The 16,634-nt window shown below is 50.5% G+C and overlaps 2 protein-coding genes and 1 non-coding gene across 8 annotated transcripts in view; 2 read left to right on the top strand and 1 right to left on the bottom strand.

The window, feature by feature from the left end:
• Positions 1–339: 339 nt before the first annotated feature.
• On the bottom strand, positions 340–1,218 carry LOC116581530 (WAS/WASL-interacting protein family member 3). The gene is given in 2 exon segments (XM_032328736.1): positions 340–697; positions 700–1,218. Coding segments are annotated over 2 exon segments (552 nt in total). The 5' UTR covers positions 1,199–1,218; the 3' UTR covers positions 340–644.
• The window catches only part of SRCAP (Snf2 related CREBBP activator protein), a 33,039-nt gene continuing 17,284 nt past the window's right edge, over positions 880–16,634 (top strand). For 4 of the 6 annotated variants that reach the window (XM_032328732.1, XM_032328729.1, XM_032328734.1 and 1 more), the window contains exons 1-19: positions 880–976; positions 2,342–2,415; positions 3,147–3,409; positions 4,794–5,045; positions 6,517–6,702; positions 6,952–7,092; positions 7,875–8,097; positions 8,213–8,490; positions 9,123–9,213; positions 9,355–9,444; positions 9,943–10,131; positions 10,217–10,566; positions 10,670–10,847; positions 11,354–11,490; positions 11,736–11,905; positions 12,021–12,213; positions 13,815–13,951; positions 14,041–14,227; positions 16,108–16,277. In XM_032328732.1, the coding sequence (XP_032184623.1) occupies positions 3,356–3,409; positions 4,794–5,045; positions 6,517–6,702; positions 6,952–7,092; positions 7,875–8,097; positions 8,213–8,490; positions 9,123–9,213; positions 9,355–9,444; positions 9,943–10,131; positions 10,217–10,566; positions 10,670–10,847; positions 11,354–11,490; positions 11,736–11,905; positions 12,021–12,213; positions 13,815–13,951; positions 14,041–14,227; positions 16,108–16,277 (3,026 nt within the window). In that variant the 5' untranslated portion in view covers positions 880–976; positions 2,342–2,415; positions 3,147–3,355. Of the gene's footprint in view, positions 977–1,182; positions 1,271–2,341; positions 2,416–3,146; positions 3,410–4,793; positions 5,046–6,516; positions 6,703–6,951; positions 7,093–7,874; positions 8,098–8,212; positions 8,491–9,122; positions 9,214–9,354; positions 9,445–9,942; positions 10,132–10,216; positions 10,567–10,669; positions 10,848–11,353; positions 11,491–11,735; positions 11,906–12,020; positions 12,214–13,814; positions 13,952–14,040; positions 14,228–16,107; positions 16,278–16,634 lie in introns of those variants that run through there. The other 2 variants (XM_032328730.1, XM_032328731.1) reach the window with 2 other exon arrangements.
• Positions 8,904–9,032, top strand: LOC116581576. The gene has a single exon (XR_004282118.1). It is a non-coding gene; the product is annotated as a small nucleolar RNA SNORA30/SNORA37 family (small nucleolar RNA).

Genomic DNA, 16,634 nt, shown 5'->3' with positions numbered 1-16,634 from the left:
CCGTTTCTCAGTTTTCAGCCCTCATCTTTGCTGTAAGAAAGAGAGAAGGACCAGCTCCGCGCAACACCGGTAAGAACTAAGCCGAGTGAGGAGTTTTTGAACGACCTCATCCGGGCTCCCTAACCCGGCTCCCAAGCTGGGCGAGAGTCGGTGCAGCTGGACGCTCGGCCGCGACCTGGCTCCGCGGTCACGGGCTGGTCCAGGAGCTTCGGGATGAACAGAGGGTCAGCGCATAAAGCGGTCTCGGCAGAAGGCGACTGCTCCTCTTCCGTTCTGGGGTGAGGCCTCTCCAGGGAGCCCTGAACCCAGAAAGCTGGCCAGCGGACGGCACGGCGGCGACGGGGCTCCCGCGACCACCAGCCCGCCTAAGACGAAGCGGACCGCAGGGGAATGCAGAGGCCCAGGCTCTACGGCCGGCTTGCTGACCCACAGCTCAGCTCTCTGGGTGATCTAGTCACAAGCGGGGGCTGCTCCGGACCGGCAGCCGCAATGCAGCCTCACGGCCACGGTCTCCAGTGGAGGATGAAGACGCTTGGCCGCGGGGCGAGCGCGGAGTCTCCAAGAGGACTACATCACCCAGCCTGCTTTGCGCTCCGGGCAGCGCCCTACGCTAGCACGCGAGCCTCCCCGTTCCCCCAACCTCGTTACTGTCTCTCGCGAGAGGACGGGCCGCGCCGGCGGTAGCGATAGCGAGCTGTGGTGGTGGTGCTGGTGGTGGCGGTGGCGGCCGAGGCGGCGGCGGCCATTTTGGTGGGGCCTCGGAAGCGGCGGCGGCGGTTCGCTGAGAGTAGCGTCTTCCATTTTTCCCACCCACCGCCCGCAACTCTGTGCCGCGAGAGGAGGCAGTGGAAGCAAGGCGGTGAAAGTAGCCGCGGGCCCCAGGGGAATTTAAAGGCCGCGAAGGCGGCAGCCAAGAGGGGGCCCTCCCCCCTCCTCGGCGGGAGGGGGGGTGGAGCGCACGCCCCCGAGGACGCAGGTAAGGAGAGGGAGACAAGATGGCGGACGCCCCACAGTTCCCCCTCCCCTGACGGGTGACTGCGCGCGCATCTTTCCGCCACCGCCTCTCCTCCCACCTTCCCGGGGTGCTGCGCGCGCACCTTCGGCCGGGGCCCCGGGGCCGGTGCGCGAGGCTGTCGGCGCGCGCCCATAGAGACAGGCTGAGGGGGGCCAGGCCGGCCAGCACAGGGCCCGGGCGCATCTCCTCTCCCCTCCCGCCCGTCTGCGCACGCGTGCCTGAGCGAGCGAGCGAGCCCTGAGAGGACGGACCCAGGTGCGCTCCTGCCCGCCCACCAACCCCAGCCCCCTCCCCAGGGGCGCGCGGGAAGCGGAAGGGGGGCGTGGGACGAGGAGTCGGGGCGCGCGCCCACCCTATGCAGTCAGTAACCAGGACCTGGCGGCACGAACCCTCCCTTATGTCAGCCCTTCGCGGTCAGGTGGTGGGGGGCTCCCTGACGGGTAGGGATGAGAGACTTCCCAGCCTGCGACCCCGGTGTGCGTGGGCTTGGGCTCTGGCGGGAGCCCCCGGGCGGTGCGCGCAGCCGGCGCTCTCCACCTCCAGGCGCGCACGCGCGGGCCCCTCCCCCAGTCTGTCGCGCACGCTGGGTGGGGTGGGAGTCTGGGGGGGCGGGGCTAGCTTAGGGTTAGTGGCCGCTGGGGGCAGAGGTCAGGGGTCACGCCGGGTCAGTCTGTCGGAGGGAGCTGGGAGAGAGCCGTGCAGCCGGGGGTCACGAGTTCAGGCGTCCTGCAGTGTGGTTCGCTCGGGTCTGCGAATCTGCTGCGGGGGAAGGAGAGACTCAGAGGCTGCTCCCCGCTGCAGGGACTGCCTCGCGCTCGGGGAAGCACTTCCGGGCCTCGGTGGGTTTCGCCCACCTGTTTCCGGGGCACGGCTCCTCGCCGAGCGGCCCTTCTCGCTTCTGCCTCCTCCGCCGCGGTGCGTGCGGCCGTGCGTGTGTCCGCGGAAGCGGCTGGCGCTGCGGGCGGAGGCCGGCGGCGGCCGGCGGCGGCGGGTCCGCGCCCGGCCCGGGAGCGTCTTCCGGAGCTCGCGCTGTGACAGCCGCGTTCTCCGCGCCGTGGCCGCCTGCACTGCGCCCTTCGAACTTTGTTGCTGGCTCCGCTTCAGGGCTTCTCCTGCAGCCGGGATCTTTTTCGCAAAACATGATTTGCTTTTATTTTCCTGGGACGTGAGCTTCTCTTGCGACTGTGACCGCCCGCTCCGCCTTGGACTCGGGTGGACGTCGCAGCCTCAGAAGTCGCCGCACGGAAGGCTGCGGTAGATGCGGGTCAGCGCGCGTCGGTGCGCGCCGGCCCTCACGGTGCTTTCCCTCCCCGCGGTGTGTTGCAGGCGTGACTCCCCGCAGTACGGCGGCACCGTGGAAGTACAGACCCGCACGGGGGGTGCGGTCTCGGCTCACGCAGGTGAGGGCCGGATGCCGTCTTCCGCGCGACGCTGACGGTCCGCGGGAGGAACTGTCAGTGCGAGCCCGCTCGGCCGGCCGGGGTGCGGGAGCTCGCCGGCCGCGCGCCCAGAGCAACGTCCGACCGCCCTCGCTTTCCCCAGGCGAGGGGCACATGCCGCGAAACTCCCTCGGTTTCGGTCCCGTCCGTCCGTTTACGCCTCTGTGTGTGAGGACTCCCTGGCGTGAAATGGGGACGCTCGTCTAGGGCAGCGATGCTCTCTGTGTGCCCCTCTCTTTAGCACGAGGAAGGAACCACGTTTTTATTAGGGTGCGAGAGGTACCTGGCTGGCTCGGTGGGTGCGAGGGTTATGGGACCTACCACGTCGGTGCTCGGTAAAGCAGGACACGCAGTGGAAGCTCCGGAAACACGGGCTGTAGTCATTGCTCGTTATCCTTATTCTTTCTCTCGTTTTTTTTTAAGATATTAATTTGACAGACAGATCACAAATAGGCAGAGCGGGGGGGGGGGGGGCAGGCTCCCTGCTGAGCAGAGACCCCGATGCGGGGCTCGAGCCCAGGACCCTGCGACCATGACCTGGCCTGAGGGCAGAGGCTTTAACCCACTGAGCCACCCAGGCGCCCCCATTATCTTTATTCCTTAACGTTGTTCTTGGTTTTTGTTTGTGTTTGTTTTTTCAAGATTCATTAATGTTTTCAAATCCCATTTTTACTCTTTTTACCCTATTTTAGGTGCTCCAGAGGCCGGTGGACCTGAGCGGAGGCTGGGACGCCCTAGTGGGCCCCGGGCCCTGGAAGGCGGGTCCCGGTGGCCGGTGGCCCAGAATGAGGCCAGCTCCCAGCATGCCCTGCAGCCGGACGCCAGCCCCTCGGCCAGCAGCAGTGGTGATAACGACCCAGTCATTCTTCAGGCGTCCAAAGAGGAGCCTGGGAGTGGGACCATGCAGAGCAGCCCCTCCCCTGCTCACCCTCAGCTCCCAATCCTGCAGACACAGGTTTGAACGTGGGGAGGATTCCTTCTCTGATTCTGCTTTGTGCCGCTGTTAGATCTGAGTCAGAAGAAATGTGGCACGTTTTAGCCACATTTCCAGGATCCTACAGCTATCTGTATTTGGAAAATTTTTGGTGCTCAGGTTGACCATCAGTGTAATTAGATATTCACACGCTTTTTGACAGTAATATGATATAGATCGCTAAGACTGTGGAAACTCATTGTTACCTAAAAGGGGTGGAATTAGGCCAGGTTGGAAATGGAGATTGGGACAACGTGCTTCCTAAGACTGAGCTTTGAGAATAGCTTAGTTTCCTTAGGAACTGGAAAAACATAAGTATTATGGATGATGTGTAGTGTTTATACTTTTCTCATACTAAGGAAATGTAAGAGTAGGAAAAATGTGGCTTTTGAGAGTAGACATACATAGGTTTGCATAGAGTAGGGTTTTGATGGGCATGGATTTGATACTTAAAATTTTCCTGAGCATGGGGCGCCTGGGTGGCTCAATGGGTTAAAGCCTCTGCCTTCAGCTCAGGTCATGATCTCAGGGTTCTGGGATCGAGTCCTGCATCGGGCTCTCTGCTTGGCGGGGAGCCTGCTTCCTCTTCTCTCTCTCTCTGCCTGCCTCTCTGCCTACTTGTGATCTCTCTCTGTCAAATAAATAAAATTAAAAAAAAAAAATTTCCTGAGCAGCTGGGGAATTTTGTGATACACACTCTTTTGTCATTTAACTGAGGTAGGAATTCCAGTGGCACACCTGTTAGGCGAGTGTGCTGGAGTAATTTGTATGAGTTTGCTCACGTCCACATTTAAGTGAGACTTTGTTCTCTACTTAACTATTTTTTGTGCACTATTTTATGAAGTAGTAGTTGAGTGTTTGAGAACAGTGACCAGCCCCCCTCCCCTTCCACCTTCCTAGTAAAGGAAACTACCAAGATTGATGAAGAACATGAAGAGGTTTAAGTAATCTTGGAGGTGGTCATTGTTGCTTTTTGAACTTGGTGGTAACTGAGATTGATTCTAATAGGTGAATCTGCCATTCAGTGTAAAGGAAGAAAAAATGGGGAGTTGTGTACGTGAATGAACTTCTTTAGGTTCTGAAAGGATCATTAGTGTTTGAAATTATATGCTATGGTATTATTCTTGAATTTGGGAACTGTAAATGTCTGGCTGTGACTCCTTTTGCACGCCAGGCATCTGTAAACTTGGGTCTGCTATATTGAACACCTTACCAAAACATAGTATCTTGTATATTTATGTTTATAAAAATGAGGTTGGTTATTTACTTGAGTTTTTTCTTGTAAGATAGAATGAGATAATATGATGAGAACTTCCAATATCTTGCTAAGCATTCATTTTATCTATCATTTTCTGTTTATTTCTAGATGGTGTCGGACGGCATGACAGGCAGCAATCCTGTGTCCCCTGCCTCATCCAGTTCCCCAGCCTCTAGTGGGGCAGGCGGCATCTCCCCCCAGCATATAGCTCAAGATTCCTCTCTGGATGGACCTCCAGGGCCCCCAGATGGTGCCACAGTGCCCCTGGAGGGGCTCAGCTTACCCCAGGCTGCTGACCTGGCTAACAAGGGCCCAAAGTGGGAGAAGAGCCATGCTGAGATTGCAGAGCAGGCCAAGCATGTACGTATTGGGAAGGCCCATGAGGATTCTCTTTCCTCAACTTCTGTGTCCCATGAACTTTTTACATTTCTTTCCTTGTGGATTTAGAGGGTGGGCTCTGCCTTAAATTGCAAATCTTGAGCAAGTTGCTTGGTCTCTGAACTTCCTTGTCTGTGAGTTAAAGGTGGTGTAGTAGTCTATAAACTGTTGTGAGCTCTAAGTTAAAGGAGGAAATAGACCTGGAATGCTTTTTAAACTGTGAGGTTCTTAAGATTTACTGGTTTCTACTGCTCATTTCTGTCCTCTAGCCTTTGCTGCTTTACCCAGTGGTAAGTGTGGTCCCTGGACCAGCAGCATTGGCATCACCTGGCAGATTTGTTAGAAATTCAAGTTTGTTGGTACCCTTTTTACATCTATCCATTTAAAGCTAGAGGGTGGGGGCCCAGCAGTCTGTCTTAAAAAGCACTCCACGTGATTCTGTTGCATGCTTAAATACAAGAGCTATGGTCTAATAATACCCTTGTCTTTCTTGATTTTTTTCTTCACCATCAGGCCATTTAGTTCCCTGTCCTCTCTGGCTCTTGTTTCCTATGACTTAGTTTTTGTCAGAAAAAGACAAGAATAATGAAAGCAGTTGTCTTGAGCTTGTTTTTCAAGATTTCTTTCTTTATTTTAGAGAGTAAGTTGTTCAGGGGGAGGCAGAAGGATAGGGACAGGATAAAAAGCTGAGAGAGGAGTCTGACGGGGTTGCCGGATCCTGCAAGCCTGAGATCATGACCTGAGCTGAAATCAAGAGTCCAGTGCTCAACTGACTGAGCCACTAGGGCTCCCAGTTGTCTTGAGTTTTTAAGTCACTTTTGTCTATTTCAAATGCTTTCACTTTTTTGCGTGTGAAATTTAGCCATAGTAGAAACATGTTACCTTTTTATCATACTATTGTTTAATCTTTTACGTATAACTTTTTAGTATTTTTACCAAAATGTATATTTTTATAAAAACAAATCAGATTGTGTACGTTGGGCTTTATATATCTAAGCATGAACATAATACTCTTAAGTGGAATTCAACAGCGATGAAGATCCTTTGTATCCAGTCTATGGGGAGGGTACGCCCCTGCCTCCCTGGAGGCTTCCCTTGAAATCTGTTTTCCTCAGTCTTTCCTATGTTCGTGGGGCGTGGAGATTGAGTGAAATAACGGAAAGAACATAAAATCTGTGTCTGGAGTCATTAGACCTATTTTTAATTGCCTGCTCTTAGCACTTCCTGGTTGTGTGATCTCAAGTAAATCACTTAATCTCTCATCTTCCCCCCCCCCCCCACTTGAAAAGGTTATAATACTTACTTACTTGCAGGATTGGTATGCGGACTTTAAGTCACATACAACATTCCGTCCAGACAGTGCCTATATTTAATCAGTGCCCAGGAATTCAGTTGTCTTCATGAGGTAGCGTATATGTGCGGTAACTTGACTGACCTAGCTCTTCCTTCTTAGGAGGCTGAGATTGAGACTCGGATTGCTGAGCTGCGGAAGGAGGGTTTCTGGTCATTGAAGAGGCTGCCTAAGGTGCCCGAGCCTCCCCGCCCCAAAGGGCACTGGGACTATCTTTGTGAGGAGATGCAGTGGCTCTCTGCTGACTTTGCTCAGGAGCGTCGTTGGAAACGGGGTGTGGCCCGTAAGGTAGGTCATCAGCTGGGCGTACCTTCCAGTATTTCTTTTCCAGATTTCCTTTTCCTTGATAAGTGGGTTGGTTTGAAGGGAACCAAACAGAATAAACAGTATAGTGTGCTTATTCATGCCCATAGTTTCAGGAGGCAGGCTCTGACTTTCCAGATTTCTTGGCCTTGATTATTCTCATTGCTGTTGGTTTGAGGAGGGAGTAGGAGACTGGCCTTGGAATGTTTTCACTCTGGTTCCGTATTCCCACAGGTTGTGCGCATGGTCATCCGGCACCACGAGGAGCAACGGCAGAAAGAGGAACGGGCTCGGAGAGAAGAGCAAGCCAAGCTGCGCCGAATTGCCTCCGCCATGGCTAAGGACGTCAGGCAGTTCTGGAGCAATGTGGAGAAGGTGGGCGCCAGGGATTAGGAAAGGGAAATGCCGCAGGTTTGCTTAGTGCTAGCCTGGTAGCAGGAGTGATCAAAACTGCTGGAGAGAGGGGCACCTGGGCGGCTCAGTGGGTCAAGCCTCTGCCTTCAGCTCAAGTCATGATCTTGGGATCCTGGGATCGAGCCCCGCATTGGCCTCTCTGCACAGCGGGGAGCCTGCTTCCCCATCTCTCTCTCTCTCCAGGGCATTCAGCATGCTTTCCCTAAAACCTCTTTATGCCATTTACCTGTTTAAACATCATCGAAGTTCTCAGTAATCAAATTGTTCTCATATAGGAAGTTTTGTTTCTCAAGTACTGCCTGGTTTCTGTCTGTATATTCAGTCTTGTCTCCTGCCAGTTCCTTTTCTTTTCTACTTCAAATATTCTTTTTTTGCACATCCCTGATAACCTACCCATGTTCTTTCTGTTGCCGGGAATGCCTTTCTTCTCGTGCCCACTTAGGGAACACCTACTTAGTCTTTAAGATTCAGCCCCAGATACATTTGTAACTCTTTCTCTGCTGCCTGAAGTTAAATTGGCTTTTCTCTTTCCTGTGCTCCCTTTGTGCTTTTTTCAAAAGCACTTTTTTGTTTTGTTTTGTTTTGTTTTGTTTTCTTCAAAAGCACTTTTAAGGACATTTAGTTTTTCCCTCTTGAAAAGCAAGCCCAAAGACTAGCACAGAGGAGGTTTCCCTAAATGTTCGGTTAAAGATTACATGAATAAAAGATTATATCCGTGACCTGTCCATTTCATGCTGTGGCAGGTGGTACAATTCAAGCAACAGTCCCGGCTTGAGGAAAAACGTAAAAAAGCTCTGGATCTGCACCTGGACTTCATTGTGGGGCAAACTGAAAAGTACTCAGACCTTTTATCTCAGAGCCTCAACCAGCCACTAGCATCCAGCAAAGCTGGCTCTTCCCCTTGCCTTGGCTCTTCCTCAGCTGCCTCTAGTCCTCCACCCCCGGTTTCCCGGCCGGATGATGAAGGTGTGTGTCCTCTTTGGCTCTGTTTCTCTTCCTCACGTGCCCTTTCCAGAGCTGAAAACCCACCCTGTGGCTTGCAGGGCCCCGTGGACTTTGTGACCTTGTTCTCCTGCTATAGATGGGGACTTCCAACCCCAAGAGGAGGAGGAAGAGGATGATGAGGAGACGATTGAGGTTGAAGAACAACAGGAAGGCAATGATGCAGAGACCCAGAGGCGTGAGATTGAGCTGCTTCGACGTGAGGGAGAATTGCCATTGGAAGAGCTGCTCCGTTCCCTCCCCCCTCAGCTGCTAGGAGGGCCTTCCAGCCCCTCAAGAACCCCCTCATCTCGTGACAGTGACCCCCGCGATGGGCCTGAGGAAGGTGGTGAAGAAGAGGCCTCTCGGGTGTTACAGGTGCGCGGAGAATGGGTAGAGGGAGGACTCCGTGGGAGCCGAGCTGGAGGTTCAAGGACTGAGTTCTGGCTCATAAGGTCGTTGTGGTTTTCCGGAGTTCTCCCTGGTTGAGGGCACTTGGCTCTCATGGAGGGATGGATAGGGAAGAATCTGGGTTTGGGGCAAGTCGCGCTCTGAGATGGGAAGTTTCCAATGCTGTCGTGGAAGAGTGCTGTACTCGACAACTGTTACGTGGCCTTGAAAAAAAATACTTAATCTAGTTCTTGCCGCTTCTGTGAAATGGTCCTAATACTCCCTATTGGTTTGTAGGTTTGGAACTAGGATGATAATCCGGAAGTCTTTTCTGGACCTAAGCTGTCTCTTTCTTAGAAGTCTGAGTGTGTGGGGTTGGTGCCGGGGCCTGTGTTTCTTACCTAGCACTTTCACAGATCCTCCTCTGGACAGTGGGGCCAGGATTTGGTAGCTGGTGCTGAAAGAAAACCCTTGATTGCATCCTTGCTCTGGGACTGTGCCAGTGGCAACTGTCACTCAGTGGGACAGAGAGATTGTTCTGTGACGTCATATTCAACATTGCACCTTTCTCCTGCTGTTCTAACCTCAGGTCTTGTCCCTTTTCATGCTTTGCCATTCAGGTGAAGCCCCCACCCTCTGTCACACAGCGCAACAAACAGCCTTGGCATCCAGATGAGGATGACGAAGAGTTCACTGCCAATGAGGATGAAGGTCAGGCATGTTCTCTTTATCTTATTGCCCCTTGCCCTTTGAATTCTCTGGACCTAACATTTTCATGCTTTCTCCTCTCCTCAACTTGGACTGGGTCCTGTGATTCTGTTCCCATTGATTTGGGGTCATTCTCTCTCGCAGCGGAGGATGAAGAGGATACCATAGCAGCTGAGGAGCAGTTGGAAGGGGACGTGGACCATGCCATGGAGCTGAGCGAGTTGGCTCGAGAAGGTGACATTCACCAGACGTTTCATGAGCATCCGCTTGGTGCAGAATGTGAGGGATAAAGAGACGAATAAGAAAGGACTTTTCATCCCCCTTGGAGGAACTACAGGTCTAATGACAAAGAGAGATGGAAACAAATAATTATAAACAGACTATGACGACCGGTTATGATGGAAGTTTGAACAGAGTGACGTGACCATGTTGGAGACGTGGAGCTAATATAAGAGCATATTGGCCACATTTGACCTGAACCTTAAAGAGAGGTTTAGTTTGATGTTGCCCTTCCCAGTGGAAGGCAGCAGCATCCATAGTTCTAGCCCAGGCTGTGGGACTTGGCTTTGTAGCTGGTGCTGAAAGCACACTCTTCTGTCTCCCTTCAGACCTGAGCCCAGTAGTGTCTCTAGAAACCCAGATAAAATGAATGGGCACCACTCAGACCTCTGTTTTGTCTTTACCCCTTTTCCCTCAGAGCACCCAGAAGCTTAGCCGTGGTTTCTTTTCCAGGTGAGCTCTCCATGGAGGAGCTACTGCAGCAGTACGCAGGAGCCTATGCTTCCGACGCCTCGGTCCCAGGCTCTGGGAGTAGTGAAGAGGAAGACGAAGATGAGGTTGAGGCTAACAGCTCTGACTGTGAACCAGAGGGGGCCACAGAAGCCGAAGAGGCTCCTCAAGAGGATAGTAGCAGTCAGTCAGGTGACTCTGTGGCCACGGGCACCCTGGAGGGGAGATACGGGACGAGTAGGCACGGGGAGCACTAAGCCTTGGTCTTGTGCTTTAGAATCTGCTGAGGAGCAGAGCGAGGAAGAGGAAGACGAGCATTCGGAGGAGGAAGAAACGAGCGGCAGTTCCGAATCAGAGGAATCTGAGTCTGACGAGTCTGAGGAGTCTCCATCACAGAGCCAGGCGGATGAGGAGGAGGAGGAGGAGGAGGAGGAGGAGGAAGACGATGACGACTTTGGGGTGGAGTACTTGCTTGCCAGGGATGAGGAGCAGAGTGAGGTAGACGCGGGGAGTGGCCCTCCCACCCCAGGACCTGCCGCTGCTCTCGGCCCTAAGAAGGAGATTACTGACATCGCGGCAGCGGCTGAAAGTCTTCAGCCCAAGGGTTATACCTTGGCCACCACGCAGGTAACCCCAGAGCCCAGTTTCTGCTTTCTCATATCTTGACTTTTCTGTTTCCCAGTGACTCGTGCCTCCTTTCTACTGTGCTGCCTCTCTTTTTCCCTCCCAGGTGAAGACGCCCATCCCCCTGCTCCTGCGGGGCCAGCTCCGGGAGTACCAGCACATTGGGCTGGACTGGCTGGTTACTATGTATGAGAAGAAACTTAATGGTATTCTTGCTGATGAAATGGGGCTAGGCAAGACAATCCAGACTATCTCCCTGCTTGCTCACTTGGCCTGTGAAAAAGGTAACGAGGCAGGGCCCTCCCATTTGGGTCTCCTTGGCCAGTCCCCTGCAAAGACTGTTGAATGGGGACTAACCGCGGGATGGTGAACCACTCCCTGTTTTGTGCTGTCTTGGTAGCTTTATTGACTCTGGTCAGTAACTGGAGATGCCAGTGTAGGATTCTTAGGAGGGGCCGTTAGGTAGAGTGATCGGGGTTATACCTGAGGAACCAGAACAGAGCCCTAAAGTTTGTATTTCCGTACTATCTCTCTATTTTGTTTTTTTAAGTTGAGATGTAGTTGGCATATAACATTATACGACTTTTAGGTGTCTAGTATAACGTTCTGAAACTAGTGTGTGTTGCGAAATGATTGGCACAGCACACGTCCACTACCACACAGTTGCAAAAGCTTTTTTTCTGTTGTACTGAGAATTTTTAACATCTCTTTTAATGGCTTTTGAATATGCAGTCCAGTATTATTAACTATAGTCACCATGCTGTACATGTCTCATTCTTTTGCTAAACAGGTAACTGGGGTCCCCATTTGATCATTGTCCCCACCAGTGTGATGCTGAACTGGGAGATGGAGCTGAAGCGGTGGTGTCCCAGCTTTAAAATCCTCACTTACTATGGAGCCCAGAAAGAGAGGAAGCTCAAGCGGCAGGTTCGCTCTCTGTGTGATTGATCACTCCCGCGCCTCCTTTGCCCCACACTGATGCCTCTTTTACTCTTAGGCCCTTTTCTCAAAGAAGTTCTTTTTCCTCCCCTTTCTATTGCTGCCTTCTTCTTCTGGGACTTGGCTGTTTTCTCCAGACCTGACTTATGTCCTTTGAGGACCTTAGCATACCTTTTCTTTATCCTTTCCTTCCTGTTCACCCCACCATCTGCTGCTTTCTCCTGATTCCTCAGGGCTGGACCAAGCCCAATGCCTTCCACGTGTGTATCACGTCTTACAAGCTGGTGCTGCAGGACCACCAGGCCTTCCGTCGCAAGAACTGGCGTTATCTCATTCTGGATGAGGCTCAGAACATCAAGAACTTCAAGTCCCAGCGCTGGCAGTCCCTGCTCAACTTCAACAGGTGGGGGTGCAAATGGCCATTTGGAGGAGGGTTGACTTGACTTGAAGAGTGAGATGCTCAGAAGGTTGGGACCCTGCTGATCATCCTTCTTCCAATTCCCTCTGTTTCTTTGCAGCCAGAGACGCCTGCTCCTCACAGGAACTCCATTGCAGAACAGCCTCATGGAGCTGTGGTCCTTGATGCACTTTCTGATGCCCCATGTCTTCCAGTCTCATCGCGAGTTTAAAGAATGGTTCTCTAACCCCCTAACTGGCATGATTGAGGGCAGCCAAGAGTACAATGAAGGTCTGGTCAAACGCCTGCACAAGGTAGGGCCGGAAACAGTTTGGCAGGGTGTTGGGAGTGGCAAACTAAGGGTAGTACCTGGAAGACCTTTAGGGAGAGGGAAATCAGTGCTGGGCTGAATTTGCTCAGTTGTCAGGTGGCAGTGTTCTGGTGACTGACCCATTGCCAAACTGAGTGACCTCATCTTAGTCATCATTTTACTTGTCCCCGCCCCCCCCCCCCCCCCCCAGCAGTGACACTTGTCTTTATTCTCTGAATAGAATGGTCCTGCTGATTGGTCCTTGCTTAGATTTCTTCTTACCAGGCTTTCCTCAACTTTTGGGTTCTTTCTCTTTTTCTGTGGGGTTTTTTTTTTCCTCTCTCTTTCTTTTTTTCCTTTTGTTTTCTCTGGATCCTTTTGTCCAGCTTTTTTTTTTTTTTTTTTTTTTTGAAGATTTTATTTATTTTAGAGAAGTGGGGGGAGGAGCAGAGGGAGAGGGACAAGCAGACTCCGCAGTGCTTGCAGAGCATGATGTGGGGCTCCGTTCCATGATGCTGAGATCATGACCCAAGCCAAAATCAAGAGTCGGATGCTCTACTGCTTTGTCCAGCTTCTAAGTAACATCTCTCAGCATTCTGGTGAGACAGCTCTTTTGTCTCAGTTCATATGTCTTAAGGCTTTAAAGACTTTCTGATTTGTATTTTTACTCTCCCAACCAATCTGTATTTAAATTTCTGACTTGGTATCTTTAATTCAGAGTTACTGAATTCGAGTCTTGAATACACAGTATTTAAGTCAAACATCTCAAATTTTATAGCCTACTGTTTCTACTCTGTTTTCTTCACACTGTCACTTTGGTAAATCAAACTAGAAACCAGAATCTTCTTTAACTATGTGTTTTTTCTTCATTATATTTATATTTTTCGTTTCTTCCATGTCTATTTAAAAACTATCCTATCAGATTTTACCTCCTCGGATTTCAGACTCGCCTTTTGTTTTCTCTGCTGTCTGTCAATGCCACCATTTTTGTTCTCAGCTTCTTTCCTGGATTTACTTTCATAATATTATAAATTTACAGTTCCTTCTTGAAATGTAATTTAAGTCATCCCTTCTGCATAGTTACTCTGCCCTCGGTGTCTTTCTCTCTTTTTTTTTTTTTTTTTTTAAAGCATTTCTTTTTTTTTTTTTTTTTTTTTTAAAGATTTTATTTATTTATTTGACAGAGAGACATCACAAGTAGGCAGAGAGGCAGGCAGAGAGAGAGAGAGGAGGAAGCAGGCTCCCTGCTGAGCAGAGAGCCCGATGCGGGACTCGATCCCAGGACCCTGAGATCATGACCTGAGCCGAAGGCAGCGGCTTAACCCACTGAGCCACCCAGGCGCCCTTTTAAAGCATTTCTTAAGGAGTGGTATTACCATCTTTATATGGATCTCCTTCAATAGACCGTAAAGTCCTGAGTGGAGAGCTTACATTTGATTCCTCTTTGTGTGATTGATTCCTGGCATACTTTATGGCTTTACGAGTATTTACAGAAGGGCTAAGCTAGGGTTCTGCTGGTCATTAGGCCAAGACCCAGCTAGAGGGGCTAGGCTGGGGCTCAGTGCCCATCGTTCTCCTATTAGCCTCCTGCTTATTTGCTTTTAGGTTTTGCGGCCTTTTTTGCTGCGCCGGGTTAAGGTGGACGTTGAGAAGCAGATGCCTAAAAAATATGAGCATGTTATCCGCTGCCGGCTCTCCAAGCGTCAGCGCTGTCTCTATGATGACTTCATGGCACAGACCACGTAAGGGAGGACAGAGGGTGGGCCCTGGGGCCCTATATTGGAACAGATGTGATTGTCAGGATGCCCCATTTATTTTTCCTCTCTCCCAGCACTAAGGAGACACTAGCCACAGGCCATTTCATGAGTGTCATCAACATTTTGATGCAGCTACGAAAAGTCTGCAATCATCCAAACCTGTTTGACCCTCGACCTGTTACCTCCCCCTTCATCACCCCAGGAATCTGCTTCAGCACCGCCTCTCTGGTGCTAAGGGCCACTGATGTCCACCCCCTCCAGGTAAGTCGTTCCCAAAGTTACTGGCCCTAGCATAACCCTGTATTCTTTTTTTAAGGCTAGAGTCCAGTTATTGCATCCTTCCCTTATAAATTGAGCACTTTTCCCCTGGTTTCATCGTTTTCGGTCTGTGTGACTTAGGGCAAGCTAATTTTCAATTGATCTCTAACACTAAGTTTGGTTGCCCTTGAAAGTAGGGATTATAAAGGCCTGTTCTCTGCAATATGTTTGTGAAAACTGTGTTAATATTTTTGAAAGTGCCTGGCTTGTTAGTGATACTTAAATACTATTTTGTTTTCCTGTTCCTTCCTTCTTTTTGGACATCGCCCCCCCAAACTTTTGATTTTGTTGTGGTGAAATACACAGTTTTACCACGTTAACCCTTTTTAAGTGTATATTTTAGTGGCATGAGTATAGTCACGTTGTGCGACCACCACCACGCATCTCCAAAACTTTTTTTTTTTTTTTTAAAGATTTTATTTATTAGTTTGACAGAGAGAAATCACAAGTAAATGGAGAGGCAGCCAGAGAGAGAGAGAGAGGGAAGCAGGCTCCCCGCTGAGCAGAGAGCCCGATGCGGGACTCGATCCCAGGACCCTGAGATCATGACCTGAGCCGAAGGCAGCGGCTTAACCCACTGAGCCACCCAGGCGCCCCTCCAAAACTTTTTTCATCTTTCCAAATTGAAACTCCATGCACACGAAATAGTAACTCCTCATTCTCCCCTGTCCCCCAGCCCTTGGCAGCCACCACTGCTTTTTCTAAGTTTGACTTTTCTGGGTAGGTACTCAGATAAATAGGATCATATGTATTTATCCTTTTGTGACTGGCTTATTAGCAGATTGTCTTCCAGGCTCATCCATGTTGTAGCATGTGCCAGAATTTCCTTGCTAAGTGGGGATGCCGTTTCATACATGTGTCTACATGTCTGTATACATCCATGCTTACACATGTATATGTCCTGCATTTTGTTCACCTGTTTACCCATCGGTGGATGGGTAAATAACTTTGGGTTATTTTCATTTTCTGGCTATTATAAATAATGCTACAGTGAACTTGGGTGTACAAATACCAGTTTGAATCCCTGCTCTCAATTGTTTTGGGGACATAGAATTGCTAGATCATATAGTAGTTTGATTTTTAATTTTTTGAGGTAAACGGTTGTAGTATTTTCCATAGTGGCTGCTGCATTTCACATTGCCAACAGCAGTGCACAAGGGTTCTAATTTCTCCATATCATTGCCAGCACTTGGTGTTTTTTTCTTTTATTATAATAGCCGTCTTAACAGGTGTGAGGCGGCAGTACCTCATTGTGATTTTTTTTTTTTAAAGATTTTATTTATTTATTTGACAGACAGAGATCATACGTAGGCAGAGAGGCAGTCAGAGAGAGAGAGGAAGAAGCAGGCTCCCCGCTGAGCAGAGAGCCCGATGGAGGGACTCGGGCCCAGGACCCTGAGATCATGACCTGAGCCGAAGGCAGAGGCTTTAATCCACTGAACTACCCAGGCGCCCCACCTCATTGAGATTTTGATTTGCATTTCCCTGATGCTTAGTGATGCAGAGCACTTTTCCTGTGCGTTGTGTATTTTCTTTGGAGAAATGTTTATTTGGCATATTTGCCTGATGTTTTTACTTGGGTGGCTTTGTTGCTTAGTTGTGGGAGGTCTTTATATGTTCTGGATATTATCCTCTTATCAGATACATGATTTGCAAATGTTTTTGTCCCATTCTATGGCTTACCTTTTCATTTTGTTGGTAGTATCTTTTGATGCAGTCCTGTGATCAGTTTTTTTCTTCTGTCGCCTGTGCTGTTGGCGTCATATCCAGGAAACCATTGCCTTATTGGTCCATCTGACACCACGCTTTTTTGTTTCTGCCAGCGGATAGACATGGGTCGGTTCGATCTTATTGGCCTGGAGGGTCGTGTCTCTAGATACGAAGCTGACACATTTCTACCCCGGCACCGCCTCTCCCGCCGGGTACTGCTAGAGGTGGCCACTGCTCCTGATCCCCCACCCCGGCCCAAACCCGTCAAGATGAAGGTCAACAGGTACCAGGGCTGACGGATAAAGGGATGGGTTCCTAGAAAAAGTGGCTACAGCTGGCTGGGGGCAGAAATTGGGGTGGAAAGGAGAGAGTTGGAGGCTCGGCTAAGTGTGTGCAGGACGGATGCAAAGTCCGGGAGGAAGTTGGGGAGAGAAGAGGGTCCTGGGAGCCGCCCCCGCCCCTGTGTTGTCACCGATCTGTTGCCCCCTTTTTCTGCTCGGTGCTTTTTGGTTATCTTGGACTTCTTTCCCTCTCTTTCCTTTGTGTCCTTTGCCTTTTTCTCCTTTGCTTTTTTGATGTTTGACTTCCGTGTTGGCTTCATCTTCCTTATTCCTTTCTTTTCCCGTTCCTGTTCTCCTTC

Source organism: Mustela erminea, chromosome 20, assembly GCF_009829155.1.
Source record: "Mustela erminea isolate mMusErm1 chromosome 20, mMusErm1.Pri, whole genome shotgun sequence".
Taxonomy (NCBI): Eukaryota; Metazoa; Chordata; class Mammalia; order Carnivora; family Mustelidae; genus Mustela; species Mustela erminea.
This window is presented reverse-complemented; position numbering and strand designations above follow the sequence as displayed.